Source organism: Hippopotamus amphibius, chromosome 5, assembly GCF_030028045.1.
Source record: "Hippopotamus amphibius kiboko isolate mHipAmp2 chromosome 5, mHipAmp2.hap2, whole genome shotgun sequence".
Taxonomy (NCBI): Eukaryota; Metazoa; Chordata; class Mammalia; order Artiodactyla; family Hippopotamidae; genus Hippopotamus; species Hippopotamus amphibius.
This window is the reverse complement of record NC_080190.1, coordinates 87,712,280-87,735,053: the sequence shown is the minus strand read 5'-3', so window position 1 is coordinate 87,735,053 and position 22,774 is coordinate 87,712,280. Positions and strand designations below refer to the sequence as shown.

Here is a 22,774-nt window from a genome sequence, read left to right as displayed (position 1 = left end):
CAGAACTTCTCTACAAGAACACAAGAACTGTTAAAGGAATATGAAATCAGAGTGAAACTTTGATCTACACACAAAAAATAGTGATAGATAAAAAAGTTTTACAGTTTGAAAGTTTGTTTCATGTTTTCTTTTTTTTAATATTTATTTATTTGGCTGCAATGGGGTTTTTTTGTGTTGTGTGGGCTCTTTATTTGCAGCATATGGGGTCTGAGTTTCGGCATGCAGGATCTGGTTCCCTGACCAGGGATTGAACCTGGGTCCCTGGGTTGGGAGCACAGTCTTAACCACTGGACCTCCTGTGAAGTCATTGTCCCATGTTTTCTTCTATGATTTTCATAATTTTAGTCCTTACCTTTATGTCTCTCACTTGTGAGTTAACTTTTTTTTTCTATTCACAAAGAAAAAGCTCCAGTCCATCTTTTAATTTTTTTTGAAAAATTCCTGACATTACAGAACTAAACTGAAATGTATTAATATTCCACTCTTACATTTCCATGACAAACAAAAAAATTCATGAGCAAAAAAAAAAAAAAAAAAAAAAAAACCCACGACAGGGAGAAGCTTATAAAACTAAATATGGATCTCAGCATTAACAGCTGAACAGAGAAAGGAATTAAAACGCTTTAATTAAAAAATCACGAGTGGATGATAAAGTGTGTAGAAACTGAAAATTTACAAACTATTTAAAACCTGGAATTGCTGACTGTTCAGAAACTACACAGATGGATCATGGGTGGTGGTGAACAGCAGAAAGGTATTATGGATGAATCTGCATTGTTCTAGCTGCTCCCCATGCCACCCGTCTCCGAGGAAAGCCTGACATTGATTAGATACTGAGCCAGGCTAATGCTGGCAGCAGATCCAGTGATGGTAACTTGCCTATCAGTAGATCCTTCCACTGGGTTCGCAATTTTGATCTGCGCCCCAGACATCTGACGGATCTCATTGATTTTGGCGCCTTGACACCCGATTATGCAGCCAATCAAATTGTTTGGAATGGTGAGTTCATGAGAAGTAGTCTGAGCAGATGCATCCAAACCCCAATAGCCTTTCACCTCTGGAGAGCTGGATTCAATGCCACTGAATCCGGTGTTGCCATGCGTCATGGGAAAATGAGACTGTTGCATTGCCAACTGGTGCAGCTTGGTCAAATCTGGCTGTGGAATGGCATACTGTCCTTGAATGGTATAGGCCTGACCACCTGCAAAGATGACCGGAGAACTTGACGGCTTGGGCCGGTACGGGATGGTCACACCCTTAGGGAGGGACTCCAACATGACCACGCAGATCTGTTTCACACACTCAATGATGGATTGCGGAATGCCAGCAATAGTGATGGCCCGCTCAATTGAATTGGGGAGCATATCCCCTGCCACCTGGACCTGAGCCCCTGTACTCTCTCTTATTTCCTTGATCTTGCAACCACCTTTCCCAATGAGAGAGCCACACTGACTAGCAGGGACCACCAGCCTCAGGGTGACTGGGGGTCTACTGGCAGCTGTACTATTGGTCATAGAGCTGCTGATGTCCTCTTCCAGTTTGTCAATGATCATAGCAAAGGCTTTGACGATGGCGTTAGTGGGTCCAGCCAAAGTGATAATCCTCTCGGGACAATTCCCTTCTGAGATGTTGATACGTGCACTACTCTCCTCGCGCGTCTTCTTAACTGATTCTCCTTTCTTTCCGATGATACTGCCAACTTCCTTTCCATGCATAAGTAGCCGGATGGTGAGAGTGACATTTAATCCACCTTCAATCACACTGGTGTCCATGTCGAGCAGTGTTCTGAGGGGCTGGACTTTGAGTGGTCAAGTCTTTGGTCACTGGTGGGGGTGAAAGCCAAAAACTGCAGGCGCGGGGCGACTGAGGGGAAAAGGGGAGCAGGCGGGAAGGGGAAGGGCGGGAGGCGGGGGGCGGAACAATAGGGGCGGGCGGGAAGGCGAGGGGGGCCCCCGCGGGCGGGCGGAGGAGGAAGGGGGGCGTGGAGGAGGAGGAGGAGGAAGGGGGAAAGAGACCCCAGGGCGAGTGGAGGGCGGCGGAGGGCGGCAGAGGGTGGGGGGGCGGGAGGGAGAGGGCGCAGGCTGCGGGTGCTCCGGCTGCTGCCTCTGCTGGTCTGGGCGTGAGTTAACTTTTATAAATGCTGTTGTATAGGGTTCAGCCTTGTTCCTCTGCACATTCACAACACGTTCTCCCAGCAGCTTTGGGGAAAAGATTGTGTTTTCCCCTTCAATAATCATGCCACTCTCATCAAAAATTATTTGACCATATATGTGAGGGTTTCTTTCTGGGCTCTGAATTTAATTCCATTGATGTAGAATTCTATCTTTATGCCAGTACCAAACTGTTTTGATTCTTGTAAGTTCACAGTAAGTTTTGAAATCAGGGAGTGTGTGTCCTCCCACATTGTTTTTCTTGCTCAAAATTGTTTGGCTCTTTGGGGGTCTATTCAGTGTAAAGTGAATTATAGGATGAGGTTTTCCATTTAGGATGGGGTTTTGATAGGGATTGAATTGGAATTGTAAATTTCATTGGGTGGTATTGAGATTTCAGCAGTGATAAGTCTTCCAGTCCATGAAAATGGGATTTGTATCATTTAATCTCTTTCACAAAGTTTGGCAATTTTCCTTGACTAAGTCTTTACATCCTTGGTTAAGCCATTACTAAGTAGTTTACTCTTTCTGATGCAATTGTAAATAAAATTGTTTTCTTAATTTCCTTTTCAGATGGATCATATTGGTGTATAGAAATGCAAATGATTTTTAATGTTGACTTTATATCCTGATACTGTGCTTAATTTATTCATTAGTTTGGACATTATTTTTGTGACATCCTTAGGATTTGTACATGAGATCATGTCATGTGAGAAGAGAGATAATTCTACTTCCTCCTTTTAAATCACTGCATGTTAGGGATTTATTCATTATTTTATTTATTGATCTATCTTTTCTAACTGCTATTGATAAAAATACCAGTACGATGTTGCATAGAAGTTGTGAAACCCAGCATTCTTACATGCTTCCTGATCTCAAAGAAAAAGTTTTCAGTCTTTCACCATTGAGTGTGATGTTGGCTGTGATTTTACATATATGGCTTAAATTCTGTCATGGTAATTTCCTTCTAACCTAGTTTGTCGAGTAGTTTTATCATGCAAGGGTGTTTAATTTTTTGAATTGCTTTTTTACCATGAAATGATCATGTTTTTTCCCCTTCATTCCTTTACACCAATGCATTTTCCTAGGTTGAAAGATTCTTGCACTCCAGGAATAAATCCCACTTGTTCACGGTATATAATTCTTACTATGCACATAGACATCAATAATGATTGTATAAATAGATGTATATGCACCCCCAGCCTCAGCGGAGGCTTCCTGAACCCTGGTAGGGTGGCAGGTGATGGCCAGGACACGGCACTGAACCACAGAGGGTTATGTCTCCAAATAGTCATGAGTATTGTTATTCTAATGCATGACTGTTCTTTCACACAGTCGATGACTGTCTGACTTAGACCTGCTTTCACCCATCTCCTGCCTCTGTGCCTCTCACACTCCACTCCTTCCTTCTGGGATTCACTCACTTCTTCCTTTAATACATCCATCCTCACACTCAGTGAGAGTCTGACAGAAGCAAGCTATCTTAGTCTTTTTTATCTGAAAAGGTTCTTATTTTGCTTTTATTCTTGGAGATAGTCTAGAATGAAAAACACATTAACCATTTCTGTGATGTTTCCCTTGGCATCTGATGGTGTCTTTCCCTTGTGTTCCGTCCTGAATTATGACTGGTGACTGGTCTGCTATGTGTTCTCACTGTGGTCTGCCTTCCCTGGCTTGTGATGAGGTCTTCAATGTCTTTAGTATTCTACAATCCATTACTGTAGGATGAGGTTCGAGTTTGCTTTTATTTTTCCTGCTCAGGAGTGGAATCTGAAGATCCATGTTTTACAATAATTCTAAAAGTCTTTATATCCTGTCTCTTCAACACTCCTCCCATTTCTCATCCTAAAATCCCAATGAGTATTAGATTCCCTTTATTTACACTTCATCTGTCTCATTGTACTTGCCCTGTCTTTATTTTCCATTAATTTATCTCTCTGCAACATTCGACTTCACTAATTCTCTCTTCAACCCTGGTTAACTTGCTGTCTAATCTACCCAATAAAGTTCTAATTTCCATGGCAGTGTTTGTTTTTTTAGTTTTAGAATTTTTTTTTATCTTGTTTTGTTTTTCTAATTTTTCTGGTATTTTTTTCATAATATATTATTCGCTTATGGTTCCAATACAATCTTTTAGGTCTTTAACCAATTTACAGTAATTTCTTTTATAGTTTTATCAAATTACCAATTTCATGAAGGTGTTGGGGTTCTAATCCTCCCATTTGTAGTCTCTGCTGACTGTTGTTCATGGTGAGATCAGGGCATGTTTTGATGATAGTGGATTCTTTCTGGCTTTGGGGTTTTGACGTATGCATTTTTTTTGTCATGTTAAGGACGTTTCTAACTATTGCCATTTTTGTTAAGTGTAATTTGGGTTTTTAACTAGAAAATGATATTGAATTTTCTCAAGTGCATTTTCAGGCCCTATGGAGATGGACATATAGAATTCTTAAATATCGATTCTTTCATATTCTTCCTGACACGAAGACCTCACTTACACTAGTTACAACAAAATGTCCGGTACTCCCCACGTCAACCCTCTTCTTCTGTTTACTTGTATCCAGAGCACTTATAAACAGATGTTGGCTGCCTGAATCACAAGCTGTCATATTTCATTTGGGCTGCTAAAACAAATACTGCAGATTGAGTGGCATATAAACAACAGAAGTTTATTTCTCAGAGCTTTAGATGCTGGGAAGTCCAAGATCAAGGCACCTGTAGATTCTGTGTCTGGTGAGGGCCCACTTTCTGGCGCACAGGTGGTGCTTTTCTCGCTGAGTCCTCATATGTCAGAAGTGGAAAGGGGACTCTCTCTGGACTCTTTTACAAGGTCATTCATCCCATTTACTAGGGCTCTGCCTTCTGACCTCATCACCTCCCACAGGCCCCACCTCCTAATATCATCACCTTTGAGGTTAAGGTTTCAGCATATGAATGTGGGGGACATACACATTGAGTCCACAGCACAGCCCAAATGATTTTCCCCTGGGAGGCGTCTCTTTCTTCCTTACCCAGAGCCCAGATGACAGAGCTTCCTCAGTGAGTAGAATGCTTTCTAGTCACCTTTCTGTTAGCGAAGCAATCCATCAACAGACCTGGCTTTGCGTGTCTGTGTGTCTGCATCCCTGATCCCTGTCTCCTCTCCTATCACAAGTCAGTGAGACTCAGTCCCTCACCTGGCTCCGTGGACCAATAGCAGGACCCCATCCTGTGAGCTGAAACGTGGGATCCCAAACTTTCACTTGGTTTTGCCTTCTCTCTTCACTCCCAGGGCCTCTCCCTTTCTCTCTTCAGAGCTGGGCCAGACCATCCCGTGTCTGGGTGTTGGTAGCACAAGGGTGTTTGGACTGTCTGCTCTACATCTTGCCTTGGCCAGGAGCTGTCATGTCTCTAGCAGCTGCAATCTGCCTTGTTAACAATGAGAACATGTCTAGGTCTTGAGCAGAAAATAGACTTCCGTGGTGATTTTTGGTAATGTTTTAAAAAACAGTTTTTTCAGTATGTAAAAAAGTAATTCTGGTTCTCCTTTTGTTTTTTTTTTTAAAGTACCGTTTTAAAAATAAAATGTATTTAGGAATTCTGGGAAGTCGGCAGTGGTTGTGGAAGCATACCTTTTGTCTTCCAGAATCTGCATATAAACACGGAGCAATGAGATATTAAAACTGAAACCTGTGGGCCGTATTTACAACAAAACTAGATGACAAGGTATCCCCATTACTGCTGAGTGGTACAACTGGGTGGACAACAGTCATTGACCTGCCCAACATCACCCTAAGTGTGGGGAAAGCAGAATGAAGCCACAGTATAACTGAACACCTGAGGGTCCTGCGCATGCTCAGTACAGAGGCAGAGGGAGCACGCAGCTGCCCCTTTCCCAGCAGAGCCCTTCACATGTGCGGTGCAGGGACCAAAGGAGGAACCACAGCAGAGCTTTGAGCCAGTGCCATGCAAGAGCCTGGCCAGGAACCTGCAGCTGAGACTGGGAGAAACTTGGTTCACTCCACCGGTAAGTGAGGCAGATGTCTAAGGTAAGGCATGAAAGTTTTTTGAATTCTCACCCTGAGCCACCAGGGCTCCTTTGGGCCTGGATTATGCATGGACTGCAACTGTTGGGAGTACTATCAAGTTAAGTAGGATGGGAACAGTGAAGACAAAGGACAGAGAAGCTTCATTCCAGGGCTTGGACCAGGTGAGGTGAGAAAGGCACTGGCCTCAGGCACAAAATTTCAGTGGCACCAACAACTCAGTAATCAAGGTAAAGGAGATTTTAATGCAATAATTTTTCAAAAACTAAATTCAATGCCAAAAAGTCCTTGATGAACAAAATATCAAACTGTGAAATAAAGTTAGAATCATTAGAAGTCCCATATTGAGTCATATTGGAGCTGGAGGCAAAAAGCAAAATCAACAATACTGACCCTGTCTTCATTACAGTGTTTCAGTAGAGAATTCCAGGAGCCCTGCCTGAGGAATGTATGGAAGGTCCAGCTTCAGAAACCACAAGAACTAAAGAGACAGTGAAGTAAGGTCTAGAATTAAGATTAAATGTGAATTAAAAAGAAAAGTTTATACTATGTAATTGATACAGATTTGCATAGTTGGACTCTTTAATAAATAGAATTGATAAGAGGCCAGATGAAGAATTTGGACGAGCCTTTATTGGGACTTGTGCTGCAGTTCAAGGGAGTAAAAACTAGTAACATGTGCCCTTGTTTGCTCTTCGGGGGGAGGGGGCAGGTTACTTCCTTAAATGGAGTGAGGGTGGGGGTGGATTGGTGGCTTGAGCTGAGGTGTGGCTTAGGTTGCCTGCCCACCCCCTTGTTGATGCTGTGTGCAGGGATCATGTGCTTTCGTTCCTGGCACCTCAGATGCAGCAGTTGGTTTTTGGCCCTTAGCATCTTTTTGTTCATAATTGCCCCCACCTGGCATGCATGCAGCTATTTTTAGTTCCTTGTAGTGGCCTACTATTCTGTTGCTGGAGGAGATGTTTGCTAAGGTACAAGTACAGGCGTACAGGTAGAGGATCCCAGGTCCCAGACTATCTCATAATGACAATGTTCTGAGAATGTAGATATGGTACAAACAAAAAATGGAGAAGGGAAGGAGAGAATTGAAATTTCATGCAGAAAAAAAAGTTTTAACTCTTTGCAGAAGTCAGAACTTGTTCTGATATTGTATTTTTCCTAGGATATCATCGTTTTTTGGTTTTTTTTTTGAAGTATAATTGACATATAACACTATGTTAGTTTTAGCTGTACAACATAAGGATTCATTATTTGTACACATTGTGAAATAATCACCACAATAAGCCTAAATGAAATCTGTTAAGATACATAGGTACAAAAATTTTTTTCTTTTATGAGAATTTTTAAGGTCGACTTTGTTAGGAACTTTCACGTATGCAATATATTATTAACTATGGTCACAACTGTTGTTTCTTACATCTCCGTGACTTATTTATATTATCACTGGAAGTTCATACCTCTTCACCTTCACATATTTCACCCTACCCACCTCCTGCCTCTGCAACACCAATCTGTTCTCTGTATTTATAAGCTAACATTTTTGTTTTAAAGATTCCATGTATAAATGTGATCATGCAGTATTTCTTTTTCTCTGAGTTATTTCACTTAGTGCCCTCAAGGTTCTTCCATGTTGTCACATGGCAAGATTTCATTCTTTTATTTGGCTGAATAATATTTCATTGTATATCTGTACAACAATTTCTTTATCCATTCATCCATCGTTGGACACTTTTATTGTTTCATATCTTGCCTATTGTAAAAAACACTGCAGTGAGCATAGGGAGGCACATATCTTTTCAAATTACTGTTTTCCTTGTACCAGAAGAGGGATTGCTGTGTCATATGATAGTTCCAGTTTTAATTTTTTGAGGAAACTCTATACTTTTTTTCATAGTGACTGCACCAGTTTACATTCCTACCAACAGTGAACAAATGTTGCCTTGTCTCAAAATCCTCTGCAACACCTGAAATTTCTTGTCTTTTTGATAATAGTCATTCTAATAGGTGTAAGGTGACATCTCACAGTTTTGATTAGCATTTCCCTGATAATTAGTGATGTTCAGAATTTTTTCTACGTATTGGCCACCTGTATATCTTTTTTGGAAAAATGTTTATTCAATTTTTCAGCTCATTTTTTAAATCAGAGTGCTTGTTTGTTTGCTCTTGGGTGGTATGAGTTCTTTATATATTTTGAATATTAACCACTTATCAGATACGTGAATTGCATGAATTTTCTCCCAGTCAGAATGGGCCTTTTCATTTTGTGGATGGTTTTCTTTGTCATGCAGAAGCTTTTTAGTTTGATGTAGTCCTACTTGTTTATTTTTGCTTTTGCAGATCCAAAAAAAAGTCACCAAGACTGAGTTTGAGGAGCTTACTGCTTATTTTTGGGGGGGGAGCTTTGTGGTTTCAGATCTTACATTCAAGGCTTCACTCATTCTGAGTTAATTTTTGTGTATGGTGAAAGATAGTGGTCCAGTTTCATTCCATTACATGTGGCTGTCCAGTTTTCCCATCACCATTTGCTGAAGAGGTGGTCCCTTCCCCATTGTATATTCTTAGTTGTTTGAAATAAATTAGCTTAACATATATGCATGGGTTGATTTCTGGGTTTTCTATTCTGTTCCATTCATCTATGTGTTTGTTTTTATGCCAGTACCATACAGTTTTGATCACTATAGCTTTGTAACATAGTTTGAAATTAGGGAGTGTGATGCCTCCAACTTTGTTCTTCTTTCTCAAGATTTCTTTGGCTATTGGGTGTCTTTTATGGTTCCATATAAATTTTAGGATTGTTGTATTTCTGTGAAAAATGCCATTGGAATTTTGATGATTGCATTAAATCTGTAGATTGCTTTGGGTAGCATGGACATTTAACAATATTGATTCTTTCAATCCATGATAATGGAATATCTTGCCATTTAGTTCTGTCTTTTTCAAATTCTTTCATTAATGTCTTATATGGTAATATGGATACTGTTACTCTGAACTTGTGTGTGTGTCATTTGAGATGAAACAATTGACTAATTGGATATTCTAATTCAATTATTTCCCATGTCCTTGAGAACCAGATTTCCCAGTGTGGAAGAAAGTAGATACAGATGTCGCAGAAGAGGTTAAGTAAAACCTCACAGTTCTCAATTTGAATTGGATGTATCTGCATAAACTAGGAGTGCATTTTTTCATATATGTAATTATGTGTCTAGGACTTTATCCATTTCTTCTAGGTTATCCAACACATTGATATATAATTGTTCATAGCAGTCTCTGATGATTCTATGTATTTCTGTAGTGTTAGTTATCTCACTTTTGGTTTCATTTATATGAGTCCTCTCTTTTTTTTTTTCTGAGTGAGTCTAGCTAAAGATTTATCAATTTTGTATTTTCAAAACAAACCTAGATTTTTGAAATCTAAGATTTGTTTATTTTCTTCTATTGATTTTCATGGCCTCTCATTTGTTTCAACTTTGATTTTTATTATTCCTTTCCTTCTGCTAACTTTTGCCTTAGTTTCTTCCTCTTTTTCTAGTTCCTTGAGATGTAAAGTTAGGTGGTTTGCTTGAACTCTTTCTAAATTGTTAATATATGCATTTATTGCTATAAAATTCCCTCTTGGAACTGGTTTTGCAGCATTCCAGAGGTTTTGGTTTGTTGTGTTTCCACTTCATTTGTTTCAATATAATTTTTTATTTCCCTTTGCTTTTTTTTTTAATCCATTGGTTGTTCAGAGTGTGTTGTTTAATTTCAACTTATTTTTAGATTTTGCAGCTTTCTTCTTGATTTCTAGTTTCATACCATTGTGGTAAAAGAAAAATACTTGATGTGATTTCAGTATTATTAAATGTGTTAAGACTTGTTATGTGTTCTTTCATATGATTTCTCCTGGAGAACATCTGTGTGCACTTGAGAAGAATATGTATTCTGTTACTGTTGAATGGAACTGTTCTATAAATATTTGTTAAGTCCATTTGGTCTAATGTATGGTTCAAGTCCAACTTTTCTTCTTTATTATCTGTCTGGATGATCTAGCCTTGTTGAAAAGACGGTATTGAAGTCCCCTACTATTATTGTATTGTCATGTATTTCTCCCTTCAGATCTGTTAGTATTTGCTTAATATATTTAGGTGTTGTTGGGTGCATATATATTTGCAATTGTATTTTCTTGATGAATTGACCCCTTTGTCATTATATAATGACCTTTTTTGTCTTGTTACCATTTTTGGCTCACAGTCTATTCTATTTGATAAAGTATAGCTATCCCTGCTTTCTTTTGGTGTCATCCTGCATGGAATTTATCTTTCCATTCCTTCCCTTTGAGACTATATGTCCTTAAAGCTGATGTGATTCTTTTGTAGGATGTGTATAATTGGGTCTTGTTTTTCTTATCAATCCAGCCACTCTGCCTTTTGATTGATGAAATCAATTTGTCATTTAGAGCTTTTTTTTTTTTTTTTTTTTGGCACACAGGCTTAGTTGCTCTGCAGCATGTGGGATCTTCCTGGAGCTGGGATCAAACCCGTGACCTCTGCATTGGCAGGCAGATTCTTAACCACTGCACCACCTAGGAAGCCCTAGAGCTATTATTGGTATGTAAAGAATTACTAATATGCTTGTTTTGTGTTTCCACATATTATCTTCACCTCTGTTCTTGCCTACTTTTGTAAATTTGTGATTTTCTGTGGTGGTGTCCTCTGTTTCCCATTTCTTCTGTTGTGAATTTATTCTAGGTTTTTAAATTGTGGTTTACGTGGGGCTTGCATGAAACAGCTCATAGATAATAAAGTCCATTTAAAGTTGATAGTAACTTAACTTTGATTGCCTACAAAAGCTTCACACTTTTACTCTCCCTTTTATATTTTTGATACCACTTTTTACCTCTTTATATTGTATATTCATTAGCACATAAGAGCTATAATTATTTTTAACACTCTTTTCCTTTAACCTTTATACTTTAGGTAGGTGGTTAATACACCATTCTATTATAAATTAGAGTTTTAAGTCAGTTGTATATTTATTTTACCAATGTGTTGTATACTTTATGTTTTCATGTTGCTGGTTAGTGTCTTTTCATTTCATCTTGAAGAACTTCTTTCAGCATTTCTTCCAGGCATATCTAGTGGTGATGAAACCCCTCAACTTTTGTTTATCTAGGAAAGTATTTCTCCTTCATATCTGACGGATAACTCTGCTGGTTAGAGTATTCTTAGCTGACGTATGTTTTCTTTCAGTCCTCTGAATATGACATTCCATTCTCTCCTGGTCTATAGAATTTCTACTGAGAAACTTGCTGGTAGCCTAATGGGGGTTCCTGCATAGGGCTGAATCTTTATCTTTTTCCTCTGGCTGCTATTTGCATTCTCTCTCTATCTTTGAATTTGACAGTTTCATTATAATGTGTCTTGAAGATGGTGTTTCTGAATTGAGAGAATAATGTGATCTATTAGCTCATGTTCTTGGATGTCCGTATCTCTCTCCAGGTTTGGGAAGTTCTCAGCTATTATTTCTTCAAACTTTCATTCCCCTTTTCCCTCTCTTTTCCTTCTGGAATCCAAGTTATTCCAATATTTGTACATTTGGTAGAGTCCCATTGATAATATAGGCTTTTTTCATTCTTTTCATTCTTTTTTCTTTGTTCTCTTCTGATTGGGTTATTTCAAAGTTCCTATTCTGTAGCTCACTTAGGCTGTCTTACATGTGATCTACTCTGATGTAGATACTCTCTATTGCATATTCATTTTATTCATTAACTTCTTCAGCTCCAGAATTTCTGTTTTGTTTTCTTAAAAGATTTCTATCTCTGTGGTAAATATTTCATGTGGTTATGATTTTTTTTTTCTGATATCATTGGATTGGCTTTCTGAGCTTTCTTGTAGCTTTTTGAGCTTCTTCAAAACAGCTCTTTTGAGTTCTTTGTCAACTCAATCACAAAATTCTGTGCTTTTGAGCCTGGTGTTTGGAGAATTATTGCTATCTTTTGGTGATGACATGTTTCCTTGATTTTTCATGTTCCTTGCAGTTTTGCATTGCTGCTTTCACATTTGAAGTAGCAGACACCCAAATTCTTAACTATTTGCCTTCAGATGAATTATACTGTACATTGTGCTCATTTACCAGGGTTTCTTTCCCCCTCCCCACGACCTTTGTATGGTTACATCTTCTCCACTCTTCTTACCCTCTTGTGGAAGGATTCTAAAGTTTTTATGTCTCCTCTGAATTTTACCACTCACCAAGCTGGCTACTACAGACCTCTTTTTTCTAGAAGATGGCACTATATGTCAAGTTTGTGTTTTTTTCCTTGCTTGAAGATCCTGGTCTGTTTTCCTGATAGCACTCTGTTTACTGGACTTGCTTTTGCCATTGTTCTTGGAGGACACACAAGGAGCTGGCTGCAGAGTGGCGGGGGAGGTATGTTTTAGCACTTGGGGCACTAGTGGTGCCTGTGGGCCCAGTAGGAAGATCTTCATTGAGGTACAACCATAAGCTCCTGGGTGGACTTCCTGCTGAAATCTTGAGCACAGTCACAGAAACCACATCCATTAATGCCCTTTGATATTCCTATTTGCCTCTTTCCTGATGTAACCCCTTCCCCCAGTCATGGAGTTCTTACTAGGATTTTATTTTAGATTTCTATGAATTTGTACATCAGCATGGAGAGGATTGATATTTTTATAATATTGAGACTTCCTGTCCAGGAATTTGTTATATCCCTCCATCTATTTGGGTCTTCTTCTTTTCCTTCATTATATTTTGTAGTTTTTGTAAAGATTTTCATATTTTTCATGCTATTATTAAGTTAAATAATTTAATTTTCTGAAATTTGTTATATTGAACTTGTATTGAATTTCTAAAACTTTTATTTTTGATACTTTTATTTGAATTTTGTGTGTACATGATTGTTTTACTATATTAGTCTAAGAACTTTAGAAAAATGCTGAATAAAGTTGGAGATAGTAAAGAGGAAAATTAGAAACTTGCACTCAGCTAAAAATAACTCCATGCTTGTTCTGCTTTTGTAAAATACGCTTGCTGTGCCGAGAAAAACAGGATGACCTAGCAATCCAATGTAACCATAAGATGTTTTGCTAAAAATTGAATGTTCTGCACCTGCTCTTGTAAGTTTCTGTTTGGGAAACTTCTGTGCTCTGTAAACCAAGTAACCAATCTACCCATGCTAACTGTGAACACGTGCCCTGACCCCTACAAAAGTAAAGCTCACCCTGAGCTCGGGGCCCAGAACTTTGGAGCGTTAGCTAGTCTGGGGCTGCCAGTTTAATAAACCTGAATTTTCCAACCCTCTGAGTGTGGTGCTTGGTTTCTTGACTGACTGATTTCTTCAACAATAGCAGACATCCTTATTTTTGTTCTACTTTAAAGTTGAACACTTTCCACATTAAGTGTAATATTTGCTGTAGGTATTTGTAAATATACTTTTTAGAAAAGGCAAACGTATAGGCATAAAGAATACATAGTGGCTGCCAGAGGTTAAGAGTGGTGAAAGATTTTTATTTCAAGAGGGTAGTATGAAGCAATTTGAGGGGCAGCGATGAAACAGTTCTGTATATAGACTGCAGTGGTGGTTTGGTTACACAGATCTATGAATGTGTTAAAACTCATAAAACTGTACCAAATAAAATGAACTTCTGTGTGTGTGTGTGTATATATAAATTTTAAATTAAAAAATTTCAGTCTCAGTAAACAATATCTTACATGTTTTTACATAAACATTTGCATTTCTTTCAATTCTCATAATCAACTTTTTCAAACACATATTATTCATTTGAATTTTCTTTTTTAATTATATTGCTGCTCAGTTCTGTAGCCTATTTTGTTTTTTCCTTCTATCGATTTAAAGATCTTATTAGTACATCTTTTCTTTCAAATAGTAAAGATATAATTTCCTAGTTTCTTTGCTTCCTTGTTAACATCTTTTAAAAACTAGAACTGAGTTGTTTGCTATTTTTTAATAATAAAATGTTACATTAAATTTATGGGTTTCTTTGTCTCACAACTTATCTCAATTTATTTTCTTTTACTAACTTAGTGGTTTACTTTAAACATTTCAAACCTTGAATCCATTTGAACTGTATCACATGTGATCTATGGATATAAACTTTATTCCAAATTGTTGGCAATGACTTGGTGTTTGGAACATTTCATTCTTTCCCTCATTGTTTTGAAGTGCTACACTTATTATACTACATTTAAAAAACACTCAGTCATGGCCATTGTATTGCCATGAAGCAGATGCCCAAGTATTTTGAATAACTGAGCAATAGTGTACATATTGATATTTCTTTGGCAGTTTTCTGCTTTTTGAAATGCTTTCTGGCAGTTAAGTTAGATTTATTTTTATTCCAGATGAAGTTGAGAATGCTTTTGTAAAGTACGCAATACTTTAAAAACCAAAGAGAAAAAAGTACATGTAAAAATTTGAGATTCTTATTGGAATTTTGTCAAAAAATATTGAATCTTTCTACATATGAAAGGGTATATCTCCCTTTTTTCAGATAACTTTAATGTCACAAATGAAAGAATATGTTTATATAAATGAAGACTATTTTCTTTTGGATTTGTTACCGTAATAATGGCTACTCTGTGCACCGAGGCCGAATAGAGATACAGAGACAGAGATTTTGGAGAAAGAAAGAGATGGCTTTCTTTTTGCCAGGTAAAGGCAAGACACAGCAGGCTAGCGCATCAAGAAGTGTGCCCCTCCCCCCCTCTCGGGAGTCGGGGAAGATTTTATACGTGAGGCTTGCAGTTCTGGTAAATAATAAGAGTCTAGATGGTAAGGATCTTGCACTCTTTTTTGCTTCGCATTATTTCAAAATAGTCATAGTTGGCATCAAGCTACCTGGTAATTGGGGTCTGGCAGTCTGCTAATTGTCCATTTGCCTCCAATTTATCAGCTGGAGACCTTTCTGAAATGCAAAACGAACTACAGAGAATGATTTGTTACAGTCGTCATACCGAATGCAGGTGCTAAGTCACAATTGGATTAGGGAGTGAGTGTCATGATGTAACACACAGAGTTAAGGATGAAAGGTGCCAGCATATAATTTGTATATATCAGGGAGTTAGCTTTGTGAAGTAAAAATCTAGTTACTACAGATCAGTGACAGCTAAAGTAAAACAAGGAACGATTAACTCTTCCAGGCCAGGTTGTCTTTCTCCTCTAGCCTTTGGAAGTTCTATTCCTTCTCCTTGTTCTCAAGAGGAAAAAGGAACAATGGCTTCTATTGGCATTGTAACAATTTCCCTCACTGCTAGTTCATTCCCTCCATATCAGGGGAGAAACTCAGTTCTATCTGTATTGCAATAGATTTTGTCTAGTTTATTATTTATCTACAATTTTCACTTATTGCTTTCATGATTTTAATGAGCTAGCTTTCTTGTCTGCGCCTCCCCCCTCCTTTTTTTTTAATTCCTGAACCAATCGCTCACGATGGCACATATTATTCTCTTATTATATTAATGGGGGTCTATTTTTCCTGGTATTTAAAAGAGTGAAATGGACATACAGGTGCCCTTTCCTTGACAGCGCTGTGTGTAAATTTGCATTCTGGCTGCACAGAGAACTCAGTGGTAGTCGGTAACTTGGGGGGAGTCCCCACCGGCCCCAGCTCTTTAGGAAACTCCGGTCAGCCGCTTCAAACTTCCCACTGCCAGCTGCGGCAGCGCTCTCAGCCAATCCCCAACCGCTGGTCGCGGAGGCTCAAGGGAAACAGACGGCTGACCTTTAGCGCAGGCGCTCTGGCCTTGCGAACGGGCCGCCTGTACATGCCAAGCACCGCCTTATGCCTCTGTGCACTTCCGCCTTTACTTCTGTTTCCTTCGGGCCTTGTGTTACAAGCGGCTCCAGGCTACCGAGTCTATGCGTTCTTCTAGGGCCAGTGCCACACGACGAGGGAGAGGCGGGTGAGCCCGGGAGGGTTGGGTGAAGGCCGACAGGGGCCCGCGCGGTTTGGGGGGTTGGGAGGGAGAAGGTCGCTACCCGCTGGTGGGGAGGAGCTCCGCAGACCCCCGGGACGGAGGGAAGCGGGCGTCTCCGTCCGGAAAAGGGGCCAGAGCCCCCGCTTGACTACCCCGAGCACTGAGCGGGCGCGGCTGTCAGGCCCCTTCTGAGGGCGCAGGAGAACGCATAATACGCACGCTCGGCGGGGGCAGCGAGCCCCCCGCGGCGGGGGGGCGGGGCGGTGCTGCGGAGAGACCGCGGGCGTGGGAGTGATGGGCGGCTTGCGATCTCGCAGGGAGGGCCGCCAGCCAGGGAGGGCAGCCAGCCAGGGCTGCGGTAGCTGTGTTAGCTTTGTACGCGGACCCGTTCCTTTGGTTCTCCATTTATCCTTTTTGGATTCCGAACTGCTTTTCAATCATGTCCATCCCTTCATCTTGATATACGTTGTTTCTCTGTTCTGCTTGCCCTAGCATTCAGGAGGCATCTTAAAGAATTATCCGATATTTGTCTCATACTATAGAATTTCTTCTTTCCTCCCTCCCTCCCTCCCTTCCTTCCGCCTTCCCTTCCCGCCTTCCTTCCTTCCTTGTTGAGATGTTAGTGGCAAAGACTAAAAGATCTGACTCCTAAGCCAGTACTGTTTACTTTTCCATACAACTGAAAGAAAGTTTTTTTTTTATAGAAGCTCCTTTTGAGAAACAGCAGCAAAGGTAAATTCAAAGATGGGTCTTTCCTTAAAGCACTGCTTTTTATAGCTTTCTGTGGAGTCACTAACCAAAGGTTTAGTAACGTTAGTGGGGAAATTGATAAACAGCTTATTTCGGAGTTTTTTGTTTTTGTTTTTTTTCTTTAATCCTGAGTAGTTTTTTTTACAACAGTTTTGGTGAAGAGTTAATGTTCCTTCATTATGTGTGTTTTTAATTTGTTTTGACCGATTTTATCATTTAAACTTTTTTTTGTGAACACCGAGGGAGATTTAAATTGTTAAAATATCCTTAGGAAGTAAATATCTAACTCTGAAAATTTTATACGCAAGAGCTGCATGATTATATTATAGTTACGTTAGTTAGAAGGTCTTCCACCATCTATCTCCTGGTATCTTCTGAAGGACAAAGGGACATTGAGGTTTTTCCTTACCCTAGTGGTGTGTTTAGCTTTGCAGGGAAGGAGAATCCAGGAGCTGCCAGGCAGGCCAGATCTTTCATGACCCCAGTCCTCTTCTGACCCAGCGTATCTTTAGAATTGTTTTTCCAAGAACAGAAGATGAATACATCCCAGGTAAGTTTGTTCATTCCTGTATTTAACAATGGACTTTGTGAGATTCGTAAGAGTGCATATGTAAAGATGGGAAATTAGTAATAGATAAAAATCAAACTTCATAAAAAATATAAAGTTCACAGATCAATAGCAGGACCAAATTGGTTTATAGATATATACTGATCATTATATAGTGTATAGTTTCTAAGTTGATCTGCAGATATGTTTCTGATAACCATGGCAGAAAGGGAGACACTATATTTTGGATACAGACAGATTCCTTTCAAGACACAAAGACTTACTGGAAGATCTTTTTTTGGTCTTAACATATGGAAACATAGTAACTTTCCAGGGACAGCCCTGAAATGAGTGCCTCACACCATTCCTTACTGGGAGTAAAAGGGTCCAAGAGATGATTCAAATAATCACTTTTGTGATAGTCTTATTAATTTTGGTATAAAACCTAGTATGTTTAGAGGAATAAATGGCTTACATGCCTATTAAAAAACTATTTTATTTTAGCCATGCTGTGTGGACAAGTCCTGCAGCAGATGGTTAAAGTTAAATTCTCTGGTAAATATTTCTGAGCATCTCAGTCAAATTTCATCCCATAGCGTTCTGTCTTGGTTCTTCTCCACTTTGGGCACCAATGACTTAATTGTAGTTGCCTTCCTTGAACAACCGCTGCATTACCCTACTGACTACGCTCGCCTGGAAGGTCTCCTTTGTCCACTTCTGATACGTCTCTTCTGATGGCTTTTTTGTGGAGTCAGGATTCCTCATTGTGCCCTGTAGTTTAGTTCTGAGTTTAGTTCCAAGTTCTACTAGTCTTCTCATTTTACCCCTGTATGTACATTGGAAAAATATGTAGATAGCTAAACAATACTGTATATTGTTTAGGGTGTTTTTAAAAAATATGTAAATTATTTTAACATATGGATGATAACACATTTTTCTCCCAATTCACTAAAAATTTGAGATCTATACGTATGTAGTTTTATTCCTTTATTCCTTTTAATGCTCTATTTTCCCATTCTAAGTATTTTATTGGTAGACATTTAGGTAATTTCCATTTTTCAGTAATATAAACAGTGCTGCTATGAATATCCTTGTCATTCTCTCCGCACAAATAGAAGTGTATCTCCAGACTCTAGAGCAGTGCTTCTAAAAGTGAGCTAGCTTCTTTGGCCAGAAGCAGCAGCATCACCTGGAAACTTGTTTGAAATGTAGATTCTTATGCCCTATCTCAAACCAACTGGAAGGGAAATTCAGGGGTGAGGCTCAGCAGTCTGTTTTTTGTTTGTTTTTCAGTTTGGGTTTTTTCTGCTACATGTTACTCCCCAGAGTGCTGATTCAGCAATAAGGTGTTCATGTGATGCCAATACCTGCTAAGTTTCAGAATCACTGCCCTAGAGTTCTGTGATTAATATTTTTGAGTTATAGGATATGAAGAGTTCTAATTTTTCTATGTACATTGTTATTCATTAGAAGAATACTTTTCCTCTCCTCTCCAGATATGAAAGTTATTTCTTCAGTAATGGGTGAAGAAATGCCGAGACCAGCTCGGCGACTCGGGGCGAGTGACGGGTGCCGCAAACTTAAAGAAACACAGACACAGGTTTAAGAGAAAGATGGGACCGGGGGACTCAAGACCTCTAGGATCAAAAGCCCCGCTGCTTCACCCCACGTTGTTTTTATTGAGCTCTCGGCATTTCAGAAGCAAGATAGCATAAGGTTCTCACACTCCCAGTTTCGTCCCACAGTCAAGGTTTTACTTTGAAATAACCAAACAAAGGCCTCATATAATTGGGGGCAGTGATGTTTTGCAAAACAGCAGAAGGAGGGCGGCTGCTATTAGCCAGGTCTCTGTTTGCCTCCTGGGTCCCGATCTGAGCTGGGCATGGGAAGCAAAGCAGCCCTGGGGGCAGGAGACCTCTCTCAGAAGAAGTAAGGGTCTGTGCCCCACCCCTGTTGGCCCCTCTGCGACTGTGCCTATCTTAGGTTGTTCCTCCCCTGAGGAATCTTACCCGTCTCTGGCTAACCAGCCATCCTCCAGGGCCAAACAGGGTGATATGAGGTGTGCAAGTGAGGAAGGGGCTGTGCCTCCAGAGAGGGTCAATATTGTTTCCACGGTAGCCTATGCCCCCCTGGCCTCCACGCCCAGTGCCGGTAGTTCCTCTGCTGCTCAAGCAGGACATCCTGTATCCAGTTGCTCGCCCACATACTTTAATTACTTTTAGTAACAGTTTCAAAGTTTCAGAAAGGCTTCTAAGTGTTTTCCCACAAAGAAACTTCACTGTTTAATTTTATGACTGACTGTTGAGGTTGTCCAGTTTTCATAAATTTATGGCTTTTCAGGTGGTTTTCTTCCACTAAATTTTGTAGGCATTCCCTATGTATTTTTTATTGAGATAGAGTTAACAGACAATAAACAGCATATGTTTAGAGTACAATTTGGTATCCCAATCTCCCAATTCATTCCCCCCCAAACCTCCCCGCTTTCCCCACTTGGTGTCCATATGTTTGTTCCCTACATCTGTGTCTCTATTTCTGACTTGCATTTCCTCTTTCATAGTTATTAGCATTTGCCTTATGTATTGAAGTGCTCCTGTATTGGGTGCATATATACTTATAAGTGTTATCTCCTCTTCTTGGATTGATGCCTTGATCTTTATGTAATGTGCTTTCTTGTCTCTTGTAACATTTTTTATTTTAAAGTCTATTTGATATGAGTATTGCTACTCCAGCTTTCTTTTGATTTTCATTTGCATGGAATATCTTTTTCCATCCCCTCGCTTTCAGTCTGTATGTGTCCCTAGGTCTGAAGTGGGTCTCTTGTAGACAGCATATATATGGGTCTTGTTTTTGTATCCATTCAGCCAGTCTGTGTCTTTTGGTTGGTGCATTTAGTCCATTTACATTCAAGGTAATTATTGATATGTATGTTCCTATTACCATTTTCTTAATTGTTTTGTTTTTGTAGGTCCTTTTCTTATGTTTCCCACTTAGAGAAGTTCCTTTAGCATTTATTGTAGGGCTAGTTTGGTGGTGCTGAATTCTCTTAGCTGTTGCTTGTCTGTAAAGCTTTTGATTTCTCCCTTGAATCTGAATGAGATCCTTGCTGGGTAGAGTATTCTTGATTGTAGGTTCTTCCCTTTCATCACTTGAAATATATCATGCCACTCCCTTCTGGCTTGCAGAGTTTATGCTGAAAAATCAGCTGTTACCCTTATGGGCGTTCCCTTGTATGTTATTTGTCATTTTTCCCTTGTTGCTTTTAATAACTTTTCTCTGTGTTTAATGTTTGTCAGTTTGACTACTATATGTCTTGGCGTGTTTCTCCTTGGGTTTATCCTGCCTGGGACTCTCTGTGCTTCCTGGACTTGGGTAGCTATTTCCTTTCCCATGTTAGGGAAGTTTTCAACTATAATCTCTTCCAGTATTTTCTTGGGTCCTTTCTCTCTCTCTTCTCCTTCTGGGACCCCTATAATGCGAATGTTGGTGCATTTAACATTGTCCCAGAGGTCTCTTAGGCTGTCTTCAGTTCTTTTCATTCTTTTCTCTTTATTCTTTAATTCTTCTAGGTCTTTGGTAAACTTTTTGATCTTTGCATCCAGTCTTTTTTCAAAGTCCTGGATCATCTTCACCATCATTATTCTGAGTTCTTTTTCTGTAAGGGTGCCTATCTCCTCTTCATTTAGTTGTTTTTCTGGGGTTTTATCCTGTCCCTTCATGTGGTACAAAGTCCTCTGCTTTTTCTTCTTCTCTGTCTTTCTGTGGCTGTGGTTTTCAGTTCCACAAGATGAAATACTGCTGATACTGCTTGATTTTGCTGTCTGCCCTCTTGTGGAGGAAGCTATCTGTATTTTTTTTTAAGTTTAAGTAATTTTTTTAAAATAAATTTAGTTTAAGTAATTTTTTTAATATATAAATTTATTTATTTATTGATTCGCTGTGTTGGGTCTTCATTGTTGCACGCTGGCTTTCTCTAGTTGCCGGGAGCAGGGGCTACTCTTCGTTGTGGTGCGTGGGCTCCTCATTGCTGTTGCTTCTCTTGTTGTGGAGCACAAGCTCTAGGTGCATGGGCTTCAGTAGTTGTGGCACATGGGCTGAATAGTTGTGGTACATGGGCTTAGTTGCTTCACGGCATGTGGGTTCTTCCTGGAGCAGGGATCGAACCCATGTCTCCAGCATTGGCAGGGGAATTCTTAAGCACTGTGCCACCTAGAAAGCCCCCTATATATTTTAAATGGTAATCTTTTATAACAGTTGTCATTAATTATCTTTTCTCGGGATGCTTTTTGTCTTTTAATTGTATATTTTCTGAAACTTTTATACTGCGATAGTCTTTTTGTGCTTTCTGTTTTTATTTTGGAATTACTATCTTTATTGTTATTTTTGGCTGTGTTGGGTGTTTATTGCTGCATGTGGGCTTTCTCTAGTCGCAAGCAGGGGCTACTCTTCATTGTGGTGCGCAGGCTTCTCTTGTTGCGGCGCATGGGCTCTAGGTGTGCAGGTTTCAGTATCATACTCAGTAGTTGTGGTATGCGGGTTCTAGAACACAGGCTCAGTAGTTGTGGCACAACTACTTAGTTGTTAGTTGTTCTGAGGCTTGTGGGATCTTCCCAAACCAGGCCTCAAACCCATGTCCCCTGCTTTATCAGGCAGATTCTTAACCACTGCACCACCAGGGAAGCCCTGTGCTTTCTATTTTTTATTCTTGTTTTCCTTACTCCAAGGGCCTAATGAAATTTTTCTTAATTTTGTCTAAAAATACCAAGCATGTTTTTTAAAAAAAATATTTAGTACCTTAATCCATCTGCCTTCTTTGATCAATAAAATATCTTAGTTTTTTTTTTTAATATTTATTATGTACTTATTTATCTGTTTGTTTATTTGTTTTTTGGCTGTGTTGGGTCTTCCTTGCTGTGTGCGGGCCTTCTCTAGTTTTGGCGAGCAGGGGCTACTCTTTGTTGCAGTGCGTAGCCTTCTTATTGCGGTGGCTTCTCTTGTTGTGGATTATGGGCTCTAGGCTCACAGGCTTCAGTAGTTGCAGCATGTGGGCTTAGTAGTTGTGGCCCTTGGGTTTAGTTGTTCCATGGCATGTGGGATTTTCCCGGACCAGGGATCAAACCCATGTCACCAGCATTGGCAGGCAGATTCTTAACCACTGTGCCATCAGGGAGGTCCCGTATATCTTAGTTTTTAATAAATCTTATTTGTATATGTATTGCATAGGAACATCCACAAATGTTAAGTATAGAACTCAATGAATTATTACAAATCCATTGCCTGTGTAACTAACACATAGGTCAAAACACATATTACTAGCACTCCTGAAGCTTCCCTTGTGACCCTCCCACCATCCCAGTACCTCCCTGCTGATT

General features: G+C 39.6%; 2 protein-coding genes across 2 annotated transcripts in view; one reads left to right on the top strand and one right to left on the bottom strand.

Moving 5' to 3' along the window:
• Nucleotides 1-537: 537 nt before the first annotated feature.
• LOC130853484 (poly(rC)-binding protein 2-like) lies at nt 538-1,936 on the bottom strand. The gene has a single exon (XM_057735442.1). The coding sequence runs from the start codon at nt 1,770-1,772 to the stop codon at nt 780-782; it is 993 nt and encodes a 330-aa protein (XP_057591425.1). The 5' UTR covers nt 1,773-1,936; the 3' UTR covers nt 538-779.
• A 14,023-nt stretch (nt 1,937-15,959) lies between these two features.
• LOC130853480 (zinc finger protein 33B) overlaps nt 15,960-22,774 on the top strand; it is a 74,101-nt gene continuing 67,286 nt past the window's right edge. The window contains exons 1-2 of the mRNA XM_057735437.1: nt 15,960-16,093; nt 17,285-17,408. Coding sequence (XP_057591420.1) covers nt 17,394-17,408 — 15 coding nt within the window. The 5' untranslated portion in view covers nt 15,960-16,093; nt 17,285-17,393. The remainder of the gene's footprint in view (nt 16,094-17,284; nt 17,409-22,774) is intronic.